The sequence below is a fragment of the Bemisia tabaci genome, chromosome 6 (assembly GCF_918797505.1).
Source record: "Bemisia tabaci chromosome 6, PGI_BMITA_v3".
In the NCBI taxonomy this organism is placed as follows: Eukaryota; Metazoa; Arthropoda; class Insecta; order Hemiptera; family Aleyrodidae; genus Bemisia; species Bemisia tabaci.
Window position 1 is genome coordinate 16,046,384 of NC_092798.1, and position 18,290 is coordinate 16,064,673.

At 40.6% G+C, this 18,290-nt stretch overlaps 1 protein-coding gene across 2 annotated transcripts in view; it reads left to right on the forward strand.

Moving 5' to 3' along the window:
• LOC109036796 (protein Wnt-5b) overlaps nt 1-18,290 on the forward strand; it is a 135,804-nt gene that overhangs the window by 95,362 nt on the left and 22,152 nt on the right. For both annotated transcript variants that reach the window (XM_072301221.1, XM_072301220.1), the window contains 2 exons: nt 2,853-2,964; nt 11,318-11,420. In XM_072301221.1, coding sequence (XP_072157322.1) covers nt 2,853-2,964; nt 11,318-11,420 — 215 coding nt within the window. The remainder of the gene's footprint in view (nt 1-2,852; nt 2,965-11,317; nt 11,421-18,290) is intronic.

An 18,290-nucleotide genomic window follows, 5' to 3' on the forward strand; every position in this document is an offset into this window, starting at 1 on the left:
TCATAAATTCCATCACACTCTGTCGGAGTTCCAATAACAGGTGCGTGACATCATGCAAAAATTGCTGTAGAATTTTGAATGGATGTCAATTTTAATTTGCTTTTAATGGGTATCTTTAAAATCGTTAATTTTTTACGTGAAAGAGCGACTAGCAAAGGCGCAATATGCAATTTTTCAATGAGGGACTGCAGATCTACATGGCAATTAATGCGTGTCAAGGGGGTGTGTCTGAATTCCCGAATTTTAGCGTGATTTGAGTTTTCGGTTTCATCGATCTGAACGGCCTCTAATATTTTCCTAACAGTTGATAACGTAGTTTACGGTTGCCGGAAACATAATTTCACGTTGCACGATACTTTTTTGACGTAACGTATCGTGTGACGGTAATATTCTCGCGACTTACAATTAGTGAATACACTCTCAATTGTCTTTATATTTCTCAAAAACCATGTAGATAGATACAAGGAATTACTTTTAGTAGTTACGTTACACTTAAATAAATTTCTTAAAAAAAAAAAAAATTCTCAATGTCCGTTTCCTAATTTCTCAAATGTCCAACTGCTAAAATTTGTTCCTCGTTATGCTATCATGTCATTTTCTCGAGGTCACGATAAAAAAAAATAATAATCATGAACGCACATTTCGCGTTGAAATGCCCTCTTTCAAGGTAAATTTGGCAGCTTTTCACGATGCTCATGCTTCTGGCAGTAATTGCCTGGCATCCCTCACTACAGCCCCCCCCCCCCTCTCCCCCGGTATTTCATGTGGTTGTGCTCTCCAAGCAGAAATGTTTCATTCACCCATTATTTCAATTACTTCCTCCCCTATTAACCCGGCTCGAGCCTCTATTATTAATACATTTTTTGCGCCACTTCACTATTCATACTTTCTTACGATTTTCGCTCTCATACTCCACTGTCTCTCTCCACCCCTTTTTCGCTCTTCTCATGTTTTCAGCGTATGCCCCAAGGTATTCGTCCGTGTTTCGGCACCGAGACCCACCAGGGCTTTGCGATATATCGATTGATCTGACATTTAAATCTACGGAAAAGTATCGATAAACAGGGTGTTTGCAACGGACACCTTAATGATCGATTCTTTACCATGGCTTCAAATGGGATACTATCGATAGTCGATTTTCACGCCTCGCCACTGAGACCCACACACTTAAAGATTTCTCACTAATTTGGATTTCGTTCATTAACCTACCCAAGCATAAGTCTGACGTCCTTTGTTTCACTATCCAACGTCAGAGGTTAGACAGCTGTAAATAAAATTGAGGCACGTTTCAATTACAAGTTGGTTTGTCTTCAGCCAGGATAATGGTGAGAAGAGTGCCCTCACTGAGAAGAAAAGTGCGATCGTCTGAGCCGTGTGTTCAGTTTCCAGATCGACCGAACTATTTAGTGTGACCAAACGAAATGTTGGTGTATAATATCGAAGTTTCCATTCATATAATTGAACTCATTTTGATGAGTTCGATTATATGAAATCAAATACTTGACCCAATCGAGAGATTTGACTTCATGAGCCGAAATTTCCCTTTAGAATGCTTATCATAATTAAGGAATCGTCCCTGTTTGACCGTTAGGGGAACAACGGTACCGTAGAGACCATAGACTTGACGACGGAAGAAATCATGTACATAGAGGATCCGCTGAGCCATGTCAAAGCCAGCTCGCCTTCCGTTTATTGGATATGCAACACGGTCATCTCCTAAGCAGAAATAGCTGTATTAAGGCGTTCTATTAACGTCGCAGGTCACAGCTTGCAGGTATGAGTATGTCACTCAGGCTTGATACTCGATACAAGGACATAATGAGAGTATTTCTCTTTGCTATTTTTGAGGTCTGCGTAGACAATTTTTAGCAAGACCTTTTTTTTTTTCTTTCTTTTTTTGCGAAGACGATCAATGTTGGAGGAAATGCAAAAGCAGCGACAGAAGCCGCTCCTATACTCCTCCTATATGTTCCAATACTTGTCGGAGAGCTCATATTTTGCCAAATATAAGCTTTCCGACAGGTATAGGATCGATATATTTTAAAGAATCAATCCTCAAGCTCCAATTCAAGCAATGTAGCCGATTCTAATGAAAGTTAAGTTAGAAAATCAACAGTTTTTCCCCTCATAACTGATGATTTCCTAAAGGAGCAGTTTATGAAGCTTCTCAACTTAGGTTTTGCTTTCGAAATAGATTGCATCAACCATTGGTTACTATATGAATTCGAGTCTCAACTTGGGTGAATAACTTTTGTGATGAGGGAGATTCAGCAGTGTAGAATCTCCAGAAAATATTTCCTCTGACAGTGAGTTTTAAATTTAAAAAAATACCCATGTCTGCTGAAAAATCATGGATTTTCCTCATTGAACTTTTTAGTGCAGTGCATATTTAAGTGAACCCAAAACAGAAGTCGATCACCGTCTAAAAGTGAAGTTTATTTCACAAAATTATACGCTTTCGGAGAACTCTGGATCTGGAAAAGGGATTCATATAAAAAAGTGAAGTCTATTTCACAAAATTACGCTTTCGGAAAACTGGGGCTGGAAAAGGGAAGAAATGCATGTAAACAAGTTAAGCCTTTTTCACAAAATTACGCTTTCGGAAAACTCTGGAGCTGGAAAAGGGAAGAAATTCATGTAAAAAAAGCATCCTTGTCATTTCTTTCCAAGTACCGCCCCTCAGATTCCGGAAAAGCATACTTTAATAACGTCTGATCAGTCCGAGAATGAGATTCCAGAGCTTTTCTCCAAACTCATTATTGCTAAACTAAAGCGGCGCCCCCTCCCGCATCCGAAGGAATTTTCAAATTCTCAATAAAGCCGTTTTTCAGGGAGCTTTTATTATGTTGCAGGTTCACGCAAACTTTCTTTGATCTGAAAGAAAAAGAGAAGAAGATGAAGAAGAGCTCGCGAGAATACGCGAGGAGCCTCATGGATCTGCACAACAACGAAGCGGGCAGACGGGTAAGTCGAGTCTGGTCTACTCGCCCTCCCATCTCGTTCCTCAACCCCCTTTCCAGTCTATTGACTCCGATAATAATCTGATAATTTCATTTATCTGGGGGTGGAAAGAGAAAGGGGATTAGGGAATTCACCCCTTCGTCGAAACAATATTCCCGCGCTGAATTCTTCATTTAAATGTTTGAGTAGAATCCGCTTGCTCATTTCTGCCGTGCTGAGGAAAAACGCCGTATGAACATTCGATAGTTGCCAAATTTCCCCAGATTAATCACGTATTTTTTAGGAAAGTTGCTCATATTTTTCCTTGAAATTTTCAGGTATTTTAGATCAAATTGCGAACAAAATCGTCTGAAAAATCTGAAGCAAAACATTAAAAAAATTAACAGTAAATTCGGTTTTTATTGAGGGGAATCTGGCAACGTTTGAAGGCTCATACGGCGTTTTTCTTTAGCACGGCGAATTTTCTCTACGTCCTTACCCATGCAAAATACCTCTTGTTATGCAAGAGTTCAATTCCGCACCCCGCCACTCGGCCTTGATTTAATAACAAACATTGGATTTTTCGCGGGAAAATCAGCACGGTTTTGATTGGATTTTATCGGTAGCAAGTAAGGTACTACTTCTAAGGGCGATGGCTAAGCCGTGCTAATTTGTTATCTTCCTCCCGCTCACCCTCTCCCTAGCTCCCTCCCCCTACCCTCCAATCCTCCCCTCCTTTTTTATACTGGAGTCGGAAAATGCAAACGTAAGTACTGCCATGCTAAGGAAAAACGACGTATGAACCTTCAGGTATTGCCAAATATCTTCGGATAGAATACGAATTTTCAAGGAAATATGTGAATATTTTTCGTTCACGTTTTCGGACAATTTAGTTCGCAATTCCATCGTAACTATCTGAAAATTCAAGGGGAAAATGTGCATAACTTCCCTCGAAATTACTTATTTTATACGTGGAAATTTGGCAACTCTCGTATGTTCATACGGCGTTTTTCCTTAGCAGGGCAGTGTAGTAGTGTTCTAGCTCAATATTCCGGTAGACAACCTGGGAAAATTCCGTTTAAGTTACACAGAATGAGCATAATTTGGGTAGGTATACTTACACCGACGTCGAAAAATGTGCAACTCCAATTATCAATTATTATTATTATTATTCGCCATTAATTATTAATTATTAATTATTATTTATTTTCAACCATTGAAATGTTGCAATTCTCCACTCTAGTTGTATTTTTTCAGGAAGGAAGTAACGAATTGTTTCTCGCGGGGTTTTCTGTGAATTTTCTGTAGACATTCAAATTTAGTGACATGAAATTCCAAGGCAATTTCGAGTGCAAGGTTTTTTTTTCCAAACAGGGTCCTGCTTTCATTTTCCTAAATTTTGATAATTTGTTGGTTTAGAATGATCCTTTGGGATTCCACAGGGGCTATCGTTCTTTCTTGGCTAAAAATTCAAAATCTGCTAAAATTTTTGACCTAATCTAAGCGATACATCCCATGCGATACCCCCTAGACTGACCATGCCTAAACATTTGTTTTGAGGCTAAAATACATCTGGTTGTAACGTTTTACACGGCTCTAATGGGGAAAACCTGAAAAAAGCTATTTTTGCCTCCTAAAAGTAAAATTTGACGGGGGAAGAATTTTTTCCCTTAAACTTCAAGTATAAAGGCCTTGAATGCATTAAATTTCGGCGGCTGAATCTGTTTCTGGGTGGAAACAAAAATTTTAATGGTGGAAGCACATACTACATAGGGACTGCATCCGTCAAGGGAATGGAGAGGAGGGGAAGGGGATGTGGTTATCCACTTGAATGTTTTAAATTCTCTGCCAGGAAAGTAATTCAGTGGCAAATTTTTGGTACTTATGTTCTACGAATATTATATTTCCAAGAGAAGATCACTTAAGGTCACCAGTTATCTCATGGTACATTAATTTCATTTATTCTCCTCGTCCCATAAGGTCCTGTGTAAAAATTCACAACCTGATGCACTAACACACTCACATATGAGTTCCGAATGTTTAGGTATACTCGAGGTCAGTCTAGGGGGTATTGTCCCATGCCAGTTTGACCTGCGGGCCGATTATTGAAACTGATGGACAAAGCGATAGACAAAGAAGACATAGGAAGTATGGAGCGATCCTATTGGTTGACATGGTTGGTTCTTATAGACCAAGGAAGAAAATGATGGACCAACTGTCGGGTCTTCAGTGGTTTGCCGTTAGTTAGTCTATTACCTACCTCCTGTGTCCATTGCCACCACCTGTTTCCACCAATAGGATCCCTCCAAATCCCTTTTGTCGTCTTTGTCTATAAGTTTCAAAAATCTGTCTGCAGTTGAGCTTGACGAATCACCTTAAGACCTAAAGATTCATTTCAGTCACAAGTCGATATAATCGCCAAGTCCCTTAAATAAAGACCCTATTTGGGAGGCTTTCTCTAGAGGACTACCTCTGAAAGACGTCTTAAAAGAATAAGCTTAAACGCGTGATTCCAGACACTCTGAATAGGCAGATACGGTGAGTCCAGACGGGCTGTCTGAGTATTTATGCGTGTAATAGCAGAGAGCGGCTCTTCGGCACTTGTTCTCAATATTGACTCTCTGAAACCCCACTTACCGGTATAAATAACAATAAATTACGACCTCGCAGGCACGCATTAAGCATCGCGCCGCCATAGGTTTCTTTCCTTTTTGTTTTTTGTGCCCCTCTCGCCCTCCCCCCTGACCGCCCCCTCGTTTGGCTCAATGAATTGGTTTTCCATGTCGGGTCCCGGTTGAACCAGTTCCCGGATGAGCAGGACCAGAAGCCCATGTTGCCAAACGGGCAAGTCCAGATTGCATTTCGGCGGCACACATTTCAAAATTACCTCCGCTGAAAAAAATTCTCGGTATTTTTACGAAGGTCCGTTGGTACCTTTACCATCTCACTTTTTTTACCAATCATTGGTAATTTTACCAAGACAGACTGGTAAGCTTACCCAAAAACCGGTATTTTTACTGTTTTTTCCAGGTAAGAATACCACTTTTATTGGTAATCAATTCCCGGTAACTTTGCCATTTTATCTCGGTAATTCTACCACAGTCGATAAAAAATATTGGCATTTTTACCGGGGTCCAGTAAAATTACCGAGAAAGTCAATAATTTTATCGAGATTTCTCGGTAAAATTACCAATTCCATAAATGGTAATTTTACCAAGAAAAAACTGGGATCAAATAGAACCCTGAATTCCTGGTAATTTTACCCATTTCTTAGTAAATACACCTATATTTTTTTTTTCAGTGTCGTTTTTGGTCTCTTTGGGGTTTTACTTCCACGGGGCAGTTTTAAGGGATTTTTGCTGGGTTAAGATAGTGCGTTTTGAATGAGAAATCACGTGAAAAACCCAAATAGTTTAAAAATACATTTCTTAGGGGTAAAAAAGCTAATCAGCAGTCGAGTTGATTCAGAAATTAAGGTGGAGCCTGAGTTGATACCGAGTTACACGGAGAAAAAAAAACTTCGTGCGTCGGACCCGAAGTTGGGGTCATATGGATCTCTGAAGTTTTTGGACCACGGATCTAGAAGCATGAGGTCCAGCTGCCGAAGCTCGGGTCAGACATCTGAAGTACTTCGAGATATACCGAAGGGTTCGAGTCACACATCTGAAGCACTCCGGTACATACCGAAGTGCCTCGATGTCTGGCCCGAACTTCGGCAGCTCAACCTCAAGTTTTCGGATGCGTGATTAGAAAACTTCAAAGATCCATATGACCTCAACTTCGGGTCCCATGCATGAAGTTTTTTTCTCCGTTTAGGTAAGCCAATCAGCGAAGCCGTTTCTGTCATCAGACCCCACATAAAATATAGTTTCAAATTGGGTTGCTTTGTTATTTGAAAAGAAAAAATTGAAAAAAATTATAGAGCCCTAATCCATCTAATCCGAAAGTTTAGAAACTGAATTTTTTTAAAAAAAAATTAATGCTCCTGACCCATTCTAAGAACTAAAATTTCGGTTTTTACCAAAATATTTCGATCGATCAACTGATAAGTCACAAATTTATCATAAAAATTTTATAATCAAGTAAGTGTGCTGCTGACCTAATGTACTCGCGTTATCCTCACTTCCATTTATCAGTTGCGACTTGCGAGTGTCTAGCCAATCCTAACCGTCCGTGCCTATTTTTTACGGGTTTGGAGTTTTCTACCGACAGATTTGGTTAGTTTCACTAAAAAACTTGGGCCATCCTAACCATGGACCTGACCTAACCGAGAGAAAAGATAACCGAAAGTTTATGTTGCTTTGTGTTCTATTTCCTACATCAGGCTCTATGATATTAACCTTTAGAGAAACGCGTATCGCATAACGCCTGGGGCGCGAAGCGCTTCGGGGAGTAGAACCGCCAAGCGGTCAGGAGGCGCAGCCCCCATGTCTACACACAATTTTGGTTATTTTATCCTACCGTGTGGTGACTCGTCTGTTATTGTCAATTTTTTTTTTTGAATAATTTCACATAAAACGTGGAGATGATTATTCCGAGAAAGTTTTCGGTTTAAAATAACTAAGTTTGTTTGGTAAAATTGACGACGGAATAAGAATATTGCTGTCTCACATATTCAAATTTTTGTTGCTCTAAGGCGACCGTTCCTCCATTAATTAACGAAAACGATTCTATATTCGATCGATAGCTATGCAGTGGTAATTAAAATCAGTCCTTCAAAACGAAAATTATAGGAAAACACCCCCTACCTTTTATGAATGCACAGCCGAGGCTTCCATGTATGTACATACAGACACCGATGCATGAAATGTAGTCAAACCTGAGGTCTCAAAACTTCAACCATCAAATCACATCCGTTATTGAGGTAGAATTCTTATTTATCCAGGGCCGGATTAAGGGGATGGCCACATGGGCCGCGGCCCATCCCATAATATGGCGGCTTTAGGGGGCGGCAAATGTTGTAATTTTTTCAAATGTAGGTATCAAGAAAATAATCTGATTCAGAAAAAAAAATCACAAATGAGGAAAGGCGAAAAAAATCTCTCATATCCTGAGAGTTTAACTATAATAATTTCTAATTTGTTCGTCTTTCGGTGATACAAGACCTATGACAGCGCCTCTCATTAGTCTAGTTGAGAGAGAAACCAAACACGCAATTTGGCCTGGAGCGGCACGACGCAGAGAGCAATGATGGTGAGAACTTGAGATGGAAAGGAGAAGCCCTATGGGCGCACCGGTCAGCATTAAACACTTATTAGCGCCTACAAGACTCCATGAATACTTCACGCATTGCGTCAAACGTAGTGCGGTCAGCAGCGGTTGGCGTGAAACTCATAGTGCCTACAAGACCGCATGAATACTGCACGCATTGCGTCAAAAACAGTGCGGTCACTTGGTCAGCAGCGGTCAGCGTGAAACGCATAGCGCCTACAAGACTGTAGGGATACTTCACACATTGCGCCAAACACAGTGCGGTTGGCGCGGTGGCGGAAATTAAGGTTATTAGACCACATTCATGTTTATTCTTATTCATAATTTTTTCGTTCTTTTCTTATAAATGAAAGGCATCGTCCACACAGAGATAGGTCTACGGAACTTAATTTTCGAGCAAAGTTCCGTGAACTTTTGCTAGTTTTGACAGGGCTTTCACAAAAAATGTGCCAAACGCAAGTAAATGCGTCTTATGTACCCCTCCTCCTCCAGAACGTTCACCTGATGATTTCTATGGATATTTCAAAACGAATGAGATGGGGAGGCAAAATACAGGCGGCCCATGGGCGGCAAGAAGGTAAATCCGGCCCTGTTTATCCTGGCACATTTTTTTTAAAAAAAATGAGTATAAAATAACTCAGGTGTCAATAAACGTTAGTAGCACCATCAATAAGACCCCGGAAAAGTTGACGTAGGCCATTACGCGAAAGTTAAACGTACCTATCGATAGCCAAAGTTCGGAGCCGCGTAGCTCCATTTGCGAATTTGCAGACTTCCCGTCATATTTTATTTTTCCGGTAAAAACTTTAGTTAACGTAATTTCTTGGAAACTTCTTTGATTTTTCCTCCATACTACCAAGATATTCTGTGTAAATTTCGGGCAATAAAGTTGGGTTGCTCCTCCTTGAAAAAACAAAATAGGAGCAGACATTTTGCAAACATCGCAGAGGAGATACGTTGTTTCGCACCCTGACCATCGATATTTGGACGTATTTCTGTGAAACGGAACTATGTGCGTTAAGACATGAGCCCTGAGACCCATAAGAATATATGCATAACAGGGCTCACGTCTTAACGCACATAGTTCCGTTTGACAGAAATACTTCCATTTAATCATGACCTCGCATAGTTCTTGTCACCCCGACGCATTGATTTGATTTCATGTCCGTATTTCCCTTAGAATTGTATCGTCACAATCGGTTTAATTTCTCATCACACGAAGTTCGTGGTAAAAGTACAAATGAGGGTCTTAGAAGACAAAGCGCATAAGCGCAGCCTTTGAAAAATTGAGTTATGAATAATTTCAAGTAAAACTAGTCCTAACACATATTATGTGTGAAATTTGCTCCCAAATTCCAATATTTAAGCATGGAAAAGTCCGCTTGAACTTTCCTTCCGCCATAAGGATCCATTTAATTTCGAAACATCACACACGCATTTCTCGAAATGGCAAAAACTGCACTTATGCGCCTTGTCCTCCATGCCCCTTAAATATAGGCACGATTTTCAATTGCTTTAAAAAAAATCCAGCATGCATGTCAAATTAGTAGTTCCGACCATATTGTTCTTTAAAGAAATCGGATCACCGTAAAAACTGGAGAAACATTGCATTCCTCTCTAACACCATTCTCTCGATCAAATTTGTGTTAATTTGACATCAATGTGCTAATGATTTTTTTCGTAGTCTACTTGAGCTAATTCAGCTGCTTTTTTTCCAGTCTCATTCACTTTTTCCTCCCCCATTGTTCGGCTTATTCCACTCAAAAACCGCCTATTTTTTGTTGTTCAATCTCCGGAACTGCATACCCCTCCCTCTCCAGATGCCCGGGCTCCTAGTTTTTTCTCTCATTCTTTGCGTATCGTAAACTTCTGCATCGGTAGGCGGCACTTTACAGGTTGACCCAAAGAACAAATTACCTCTAAGTGGCATCAGTTTTTAATGGGATCTCATTTTCCTATCATCTTCTTTTTTTCGTTTCTCAGAGTTGAATGTATCCGTGGGTGGTTTTTATTAATTTGCAATGGTCTTTGGACAACTTTCCGTCGTGAATAATCTCTGAAACTGATTTCAACTTGGACGGTAAAATCATGAATTCCAATACTGTGGACAAAGTTATCTCTATACCTTTAAATCGGACCGCGTTAAGCAGAAAAAAGTCAAGCCACATCAGCTATTGCCAACTTTAAGTAGGCAATTCAATTCTTTACACGTATGGGACTGTGCGGATTTGTGTGCAAATTTCAGTGAATTTTCTGCATATCGTCACCTTCCAGGCAAAGTATCACAAGCGCCATGCAACGTTTAAAAATTTCCGCAGTCATTATATTTTTTTACAAAAAAATGGTTCAACGAATCTGTCCGAAAATTTTACTGAATTTTCTTTTTGCTGCCAATAAAATTCAGTGAAATTTTCAAACAGATTCAACCAATAATTTCTCTGTAAAAAAATGAAATAGCGGCGGAAATTTTTAAACGTTGCATGGCGCTTGTGATACTTTGCCTGGAAGGTGACGATATCACAAAGCAAATTCCTCCAAATTTTCAAAGAAATTCGCACAAACGTTCTCTTGAAAAAAATTAAATCGCCAGTTAAATTTGACAACAGTTGATGTGGCTTGTTTCTTTTCTGCTGAGCGCGGTATGTTGTATTGCAAATGTCGTATGAACTTTCAGATGTTGCCAAATGTCTCTGGCGAAATGCGAATTTTCCACAAACTAGGACACATAAACGCACATTAAAATACGGAAACTAGACACATTAATTCCATCAATTTTACGGACCATCTTTTCTCAATTGTTTCAGTTTTTTTTTGAAAACTTCAAGAAAGGATATTCATAATTTTGTTCATAGCAATGAATAATTAGCGGAATGAATTTTGCAACATTCGAGTGCTCATACGGCGTTCTCAGTGGCGTGGCGTGCTTTGCGATTCATCGATTGTTATGCCATTTAAACTCATGGAAAAGGATCGATAAACAGGGTGCTCGCAGCGAACACCTTAATAATCGATTCTTTACCATAGGTTTGAATGGCAGAGCAATCGATACATCGCAATTCACGCCACGCCACTGGCGTTCTTCATCAGCAAGGCAGTGCATAAGATGCCAAAATCCCTAGGTTAATTGTCATACTTGATTAATGCGCATATTTTCTCTCTTTTTTAGGCGATCATGAAAAAGTCTCGCATTACTTGTAAATGTCATGGCGTGTCCGGGTCATGCAGTATGGTTACCTGCTGGCACCAAATGCCCACATTTAGAGAAGTTGGTGAGTAGATTTTGCCTTTACATTTCATAAGGATAATATATCTGACTCTAATTCATCTTTACTAGTGTATCGTCACGAGTATCCTCCTGATATTTACAATTAGAGTACCTAGGTCAAGTTGGAGGAGTTGGATCTGTGTAAAATTTAAAATTGAGAACGATAAAACTTCCCCCGAGCACATTGGGCAGTATGTATAGTTTTTGGCGCATGTACAAAATTAATATTACGATGAACCTTAAATGGATCCATTTTTGCAATAAGGAATCCATATTTCTGGTCCGTTTCAGGCACAGCATGCATGCCATTGGTTTCCCTATGCAGATATGTGCTTTTATGGGGGGGGGCTACTTTTGGTTCCATATTGCAAAATTAATCAAAATCATAGTTTCAAATTATAAACCCCCCTGAGATACAAATAGAGAGTTATTTGAATTACATTTTGCAATGAGGAACCGCTATCTCTGTTTCTTCCATAAAAGCACGTATCTGCGTGGGGAAATTAATGGCACTTATGCTATTTCTAAAATGAGCCGGAAATAGTGGCTCCTTATTGCAAAATTTAATCCATTTTAACAGCCAATTGGACTGCATTTTGCAAGTAGGAACTACAATTACCAACTCATTTGTAAAAACACTTATGAGCAAAGGGAAACTAAAAGTACATACGTTGTTTTTGAACTGAGCCAGAAATCGTAGTTCCTAATAGCAAAATGACGTCCAATTTGATCAAATTTTGCGATAAGGTATCACTATTTCACTATTTCTGGTCCGTTTCAGGAACAGAATGCATGCCATCGGTTTCCCTATACAGATATGTGCGTTTATGGGAGAGCCAAATGTAGTGGTTCCTTTATTGCAAAATGTTATTCAATTAATAGCGTAATCCTTTTGAACGGAATTCTTTTGCTGAGCTTTGCGGTTTGCACGCGCCGATGGTGCAACTGCACAAAACCTGTATCTCGGCTTACGACGCTGCACATTTCCTATCAAACTTTATTCTCTTAATGGAAAAATACGCATCGAAATTTATCGCTGATTATCCTGATCTTTCTTGTCAGCGCGAAGAATATTTTTTGAAAATCGAGCCATAGTAATGGTTCGCTCTACTTGGATCAAACAAGATGGGAACCGAGAGTTTGAAACACACATCAGCAAACGAGATATGCGTTTTTGTAGTTACCTTGCACCGTCGATCCCTCTTTTGACAATATTATAGCCTTCACGGAGATAGCTTCATGGAGTCCAATATTTTTTACGAATGTAAAGATTCAATCCTCAAAACACGACTTTACCTATTGCCGTCGTACCAAAGTTGACAGATTGTGCTGAAAAATCAGCACCTTCCCCCATTTAAACCCATGTAATGTATGCACTTATTTTGCACAATTTGACAACCTTGCGTCGCACCGGAAAGCCTCCTCTGGGGAACCGACAGTTGGCAAGACGTCGCCCCTCTCTTGTAAGGGCGTATCTCGATTTCTGCATGAGCCCCGAGAAGCATGTATTCTTATGTAAAACAAGGCTTACATAGAAATTGAGATAAGCTTTTACATTAGAGAAGTGACGAAGATTGGCGTTCTTTTGTATCGGCGGAAATTAATTAGAGCCAGCCGGAAACTAAAAGATACGAAGGATACCATACCAAGGATCGCATTCTTCCCCAAATGTGGCGGAAGCCCAGCAGGCTGATTATTGAAAGTAATAGACAAAGCAGTATAGACAAAGAGGACAAAAGGTATAATGGAACGATCCTGTTGGCGGAAGCTGGCGGTTGCAATGGACAAACGAGATAAGTAAAAGAAACAACTTAATCGGCCCGAAACACTGACAAAGAAACAACTTAAATCGGGACTAAGGCCGCAAATAATACAAATGAATATTTAATAAATATTTTATGTGTTCTTTTTATTATTTGCGGCCTTAGTCCCGATTTAAGTTGTTTCTTTGCGAGATAAGTAATAGACTACCTATACCTAACTAACGGCAAACCATAAGGAACCTTGTAATCGGTCCATCATTTGCCCCCTTACTCTGTATCGACCACCCGTTTCAACCATTAGAATGGCTCCATTTTTCTTGTCTTCTTTACCTTTCACTTTGTCTATCACGGATACTACCTAAAAGCGCAAATTTTCGACAGCGCAAGAATAAGAAGCGTAAAAACGGTAGGCAAAAATCTGGGGAAAGCGGGGGTCAAGTCCAGTCTTCGTAAGCCTCTCATTCTTTGGGGGGAAAAACCAACGAATAATTTTTCCAGCTATTTTTCAAGTTTTTTCCGTCATTTCCTGGAAAATTTGAGGATGCCTTACAATGGAAATGTGCAAGGGAAAAGATTTCAAAATTTCTGTTGAATAGCCTTACGTTTTACTCAAGAGGCCCCGGCCCCTATGGCGAAATTTTGTCAGCTCTTTTTCATGGAATCACAACATCCATCGATGAGCCCAAACCGCACCACGGTCCAATCAGAAGCGCTAAACCGGACTTGAGTGCAGTTGAGACTTGTCCTTGGTACTTTTAAGCACGGGAAAGGACCAGCAAAATTTTTATCAGGCAATTTGGATCGTATTCAGCCAAAGGGAACCAGCGCGATCACAATGTTGTGAAAATGTTGCATATTTATAATTATCAAAAAAATCTCCCAGAATAGCAAATAGTTTTTGCTTCCCACTAAAAATTTGTTAATATTACAGTACCTGTATAGCGACAGTATGGATAGATCGCTTCATGGAGGGCTTAGGGCCCAAAAGTGCAGCCACCCTTCTAACCAACTTTTAACGCACAAAATTTCACTGCCAGTGTGCAGATTCCAATTCTAACCAAGTTGGCTAAGGATGTACATGAATGAGCGTCCTTCCGCAAAAATGAGTAAATCTATGCAAAAACTTAGTCAAATACGTGCGCTTTATAAACGATGGTCCGTAACTACTGTATTAATAAATTGCTCCGGATAATTGAAATCCATAGGTTGGCTGCATTTCTGGGCCCTAATTTCACTCGTGGAGGCATCGGTGAAGGCCTGATGGATTTTCGGAGTTTCATACCTGTCTATACTCTCGCTATACAGTCACTCTAGTTAATATTAAAGGAAAATAATTTTGTAAAGTTGAATACTGTAAATATATTGCGTATTTATTAAAAAAAAAAAAAAAATGAAGTTGCACGATTTTGAAAACACCATAATCTTGGTGGTTCCTCTTTGCTAAATGCGATCCATTTAATCCAGTGTTTGTGCGTCTGAAAATTTCAAGGAAAAAGTATTCGTAACCTCTTGAAAAATAAATAATTTATCAGAGAAATTTGACAACCCCCGAATGCTCATACGGCGTTCTTCAGCAGCACAGCAGACGGAGTGACGTGCCGACGCGTGCTTCGCGGCTGTCGAGGTTCCTTTGAGTCGGTGGCCGCTGAAACCGAGCGTGTGCGTCTTTTCATGGACCCTGGCACGCGCGTAATCTTACGGAATCTGGGGGTCATCCGAAAAAGGGCGTGTTTGGTTCCGATATGGACCGATCCTTTTGTCGTATTATGTTTTCTATTATGTTTTCGAGTTTTTATTCCTCGGCATTCCTCGTCCTCGTCGGCGGCCCATTGTGCAGCGCATCCAAGTTGCTCAATTTCAGCCGGCTCATTTGGACGTATTTCTGCCGAACGGAACTATATGCATTATGACGTGAGCCCTGAGACCCATAAGAATGTATGCATGGCAGGGCTCACGTCATAATGTACATAGATCCGTTCGACAGGAATACGTCCATTTGTTCTGGACCGGCCGCCGCACAGTGGATCGAGTCAATTCGAGAGGTCGGACATGAAATTTTTTACTAAAACTGCAAATCTTGATGTTTATTTCGTCACATTTTAAATCTTAAGGGTTGGTTTCAGAAGATAAGTTCACGAGGGAACCGATGGAACCACTTTTAGAGCCTCAAAGTTTTGTATAAATGGAGTTATAAGCGTTCAAAGTTTCCAAATTTTGTCCGTCCTCTCCGATCGACTCGATCCACTGTGCGCCGTGTTCCCCTGTTTCACGGAAGCGTTCAGAAAGCTTAGAAAGGGGGGCAAAATTTGAAATTCCCGCCAATGGGAAATGGTGGGAATTTCAAATTTAGCGGAAAATTGAAGTAAGCGGGAAATGTTGAATCTTGGTCTGTTAGTAGGGTAAGTGAATCGGAGGTATGCTGCTTTGCTACAGACTATCCAAAAGCGACGAAACACTCCCTTCCGTTTTGTGTAAGTCTTGGCGTGAAGTTTGAAATAAATGCCGATTTTTTCATTCGATTCTTATTGGTCCAGTTGCTCCCGGCCAGAGGGAGATTGAATAAATGAGAATCGGGTATGAAAATCTTTTCATTTTTTTTGGTCGTTCCTTTGTCGACGCGGGCCTAGCCGCGTAGCGGCCAGGGGGCATAGCCCCCAAGTATCGTCTTCGCTTCGAAATTCGATGCTCTATCCCGGCAGACCGCGTTATTTGCCGTTCAAGTGTTACGTAAATGAGGGGGGGGGGGGGTACCAAGCTCAGTTTTATAAAATAAACATAGTTTTCTATATTATACAGCTACAAGCAAAATCTTGGAAGCACTATTTCTGACGAACTGCCGGACCGATAAGGATTATCTTTACATGTATGTCATCTGTAGTAGATGTGGATGTGCAAAAAATTATGAAACCCCGAACTTTTAATGCTGTAGAGCTTTTAAAGCTCATGTCACTTAAGTCCAATGTTAATAGCGTGAGAGATATCGACAGTGAAACTACCAAATTACGTATCTCGGTTTGCGACGTCGCAGACTTCCTGTCATACTTTATTTTTTAAATGAAAAACTACCTAAAATCCAGTCTTGAAAATTTCTGTGATTTTTCCTCTTTGTGCGGAGAAAATTCCGTGAAAATTTCAAGGAATGATATTGATTTGGTCTATACTTCAAAAAAATAAAATGTGAGCGTAGATTTTTAAACACCGCAAACGAGATACGTGGTTTGGTAGTTTCACCGTCGATATGTCGTTTCCGCTAGAAACGTCGAGGTGTGGGATTCTACCTGAGTGACTCGAATAAACAATAAAACAATGGAAAAGCTCGTGAAGGGCTCCTCATTCGAAGAGTTGAGGAACGGCGCAACGCTCAGGGTTCAAGGTCCAAGGTATAAGGTTCAACTCAATTTTTCCTGCATTCTTCCGGCTTCGATTTGTGGCATTGGTCAATTTACTTGATTGCTGAATTTCTATTAATATTTACAGCAGATAAACAGCACATACAAAGTGAGAAGGCAGGCGCTGCGTCGCGTCGGGACGGACCAAATATCATTAACTCTTAACGGTCGAAATCCGATTTTTTTGTTTTAAATTAAGTATTTAATAATGACATAATAAATGAAAATCTCTCCAGTAAGTGGACTGTGAGATTATGTACATCCAGCTATTCCTCATCATTTACAAATCTGAGTGTTACGTTAAAAATTTTGAAATCGATGCAGCTCGAACACAAAATGGTGTATTAAAATTGAAGAACATACATTTGCCTATACATATGCGTAAAGGGCCCGCGAGGCGCCCTCCCTGGGGTTGGGCCGCGTAGCGGTCAGGGGGCAGGGCCCCCTAGTAATATATAAACATTCTTTGTTCCAATGAGATAATATTTTCCAACCATTTTTCAGGCTTTCTCGGTAATTTACTAAAAAAAAATAGGAGGGTGGGAATCAGGCTAGGCGATATGACTGCTGATACTTTTCTCTTCGGAGAAAATCTTTCTGCTCGGGAGAGAAACCTTCAACCCTTTCATTCTCATGAAAGTTATTTCCCCGACGAAAGTATTCCGACAAAATTGCAACAATGAAACGCATTTACGCAGCTTCTCAAGACGGCAATAACCGTAAAGAGAGCCCACATAACTGAGACGAGCCCTGAACTTGAAATTCTGTCACTTCTGACTGCTCGCGCACCTGGGTCAAACAAGGACAGAGGGAGCTGTCACGAGACCGTCGAACCCCTTCCTTTCTTTCTCTCTCTCACCGGTGCAAGAGGTGCGCAAAAGAGAGAGATGAGTGTACGACCCGTCGAATAATTGGATGCACTTGAGCGAAAAACCCCCCCGTCTGCTCGGGGAAGAGATAGCAGATAGATCGTTCTTGCAAATCCGTGCAATTGGTCGGAGGGTGTCCCGATGTGCAGTCAGTGATTGAGCTTTGAAACGGGATACCCTTCGCATAGCGTCGCGGTCCGTGGTTGCCAGAGCGTCATGATCGACCGATTTTTTTCTCGTGGAATACTGCCGCACTCAGGAAGAACGCCGTAAGAGCCTTCAGACGTTGCCAAGTTCTCTCCGATAAGAACCGAAATTACTAGGAAAATTGTGAATATTATGTTACTAAATGTCTAGAGAATTTTGTACGCAATTTAGTCTAAAATATCTGAAAATTTGAAGGAAAAATTTGCATGAATTTTGTCTAAAATCCATGTTTTCATCGAGGGAAATTTGGCAACTCTTGAATGTTCATACGGCGTTTTTCCTTAGTACGGTAGAATAGTGTCGTGATTTCAGCGATTTGACGGCCTCGTTGGCGGACCTTGTGCGGTGTTACCAGATCGGTCGTGGAATATTTGTTTTTTTGCGTTTTTGGGGGGGAGTTGGAGGTGATTTGGCAACGTTATCGGCGAGTCGGTGTGCTACAAGAGCTGTCCGCGTCTTTTTTTCCTCCCTTGTTACCCCAGCGCGTTTTGAGACGTCTCCGGTTACCCCCAGCCTCTTCGGTGGGACGAAACCGCAGTGTGACCTCACCTGCGTGAAAATTCACCGTCCATCGCATCGGTGACGCGTTTTTGACATCGATGAACTTGATTTGATGCCTGCATCTCGAGTACTTTATCACATGAAG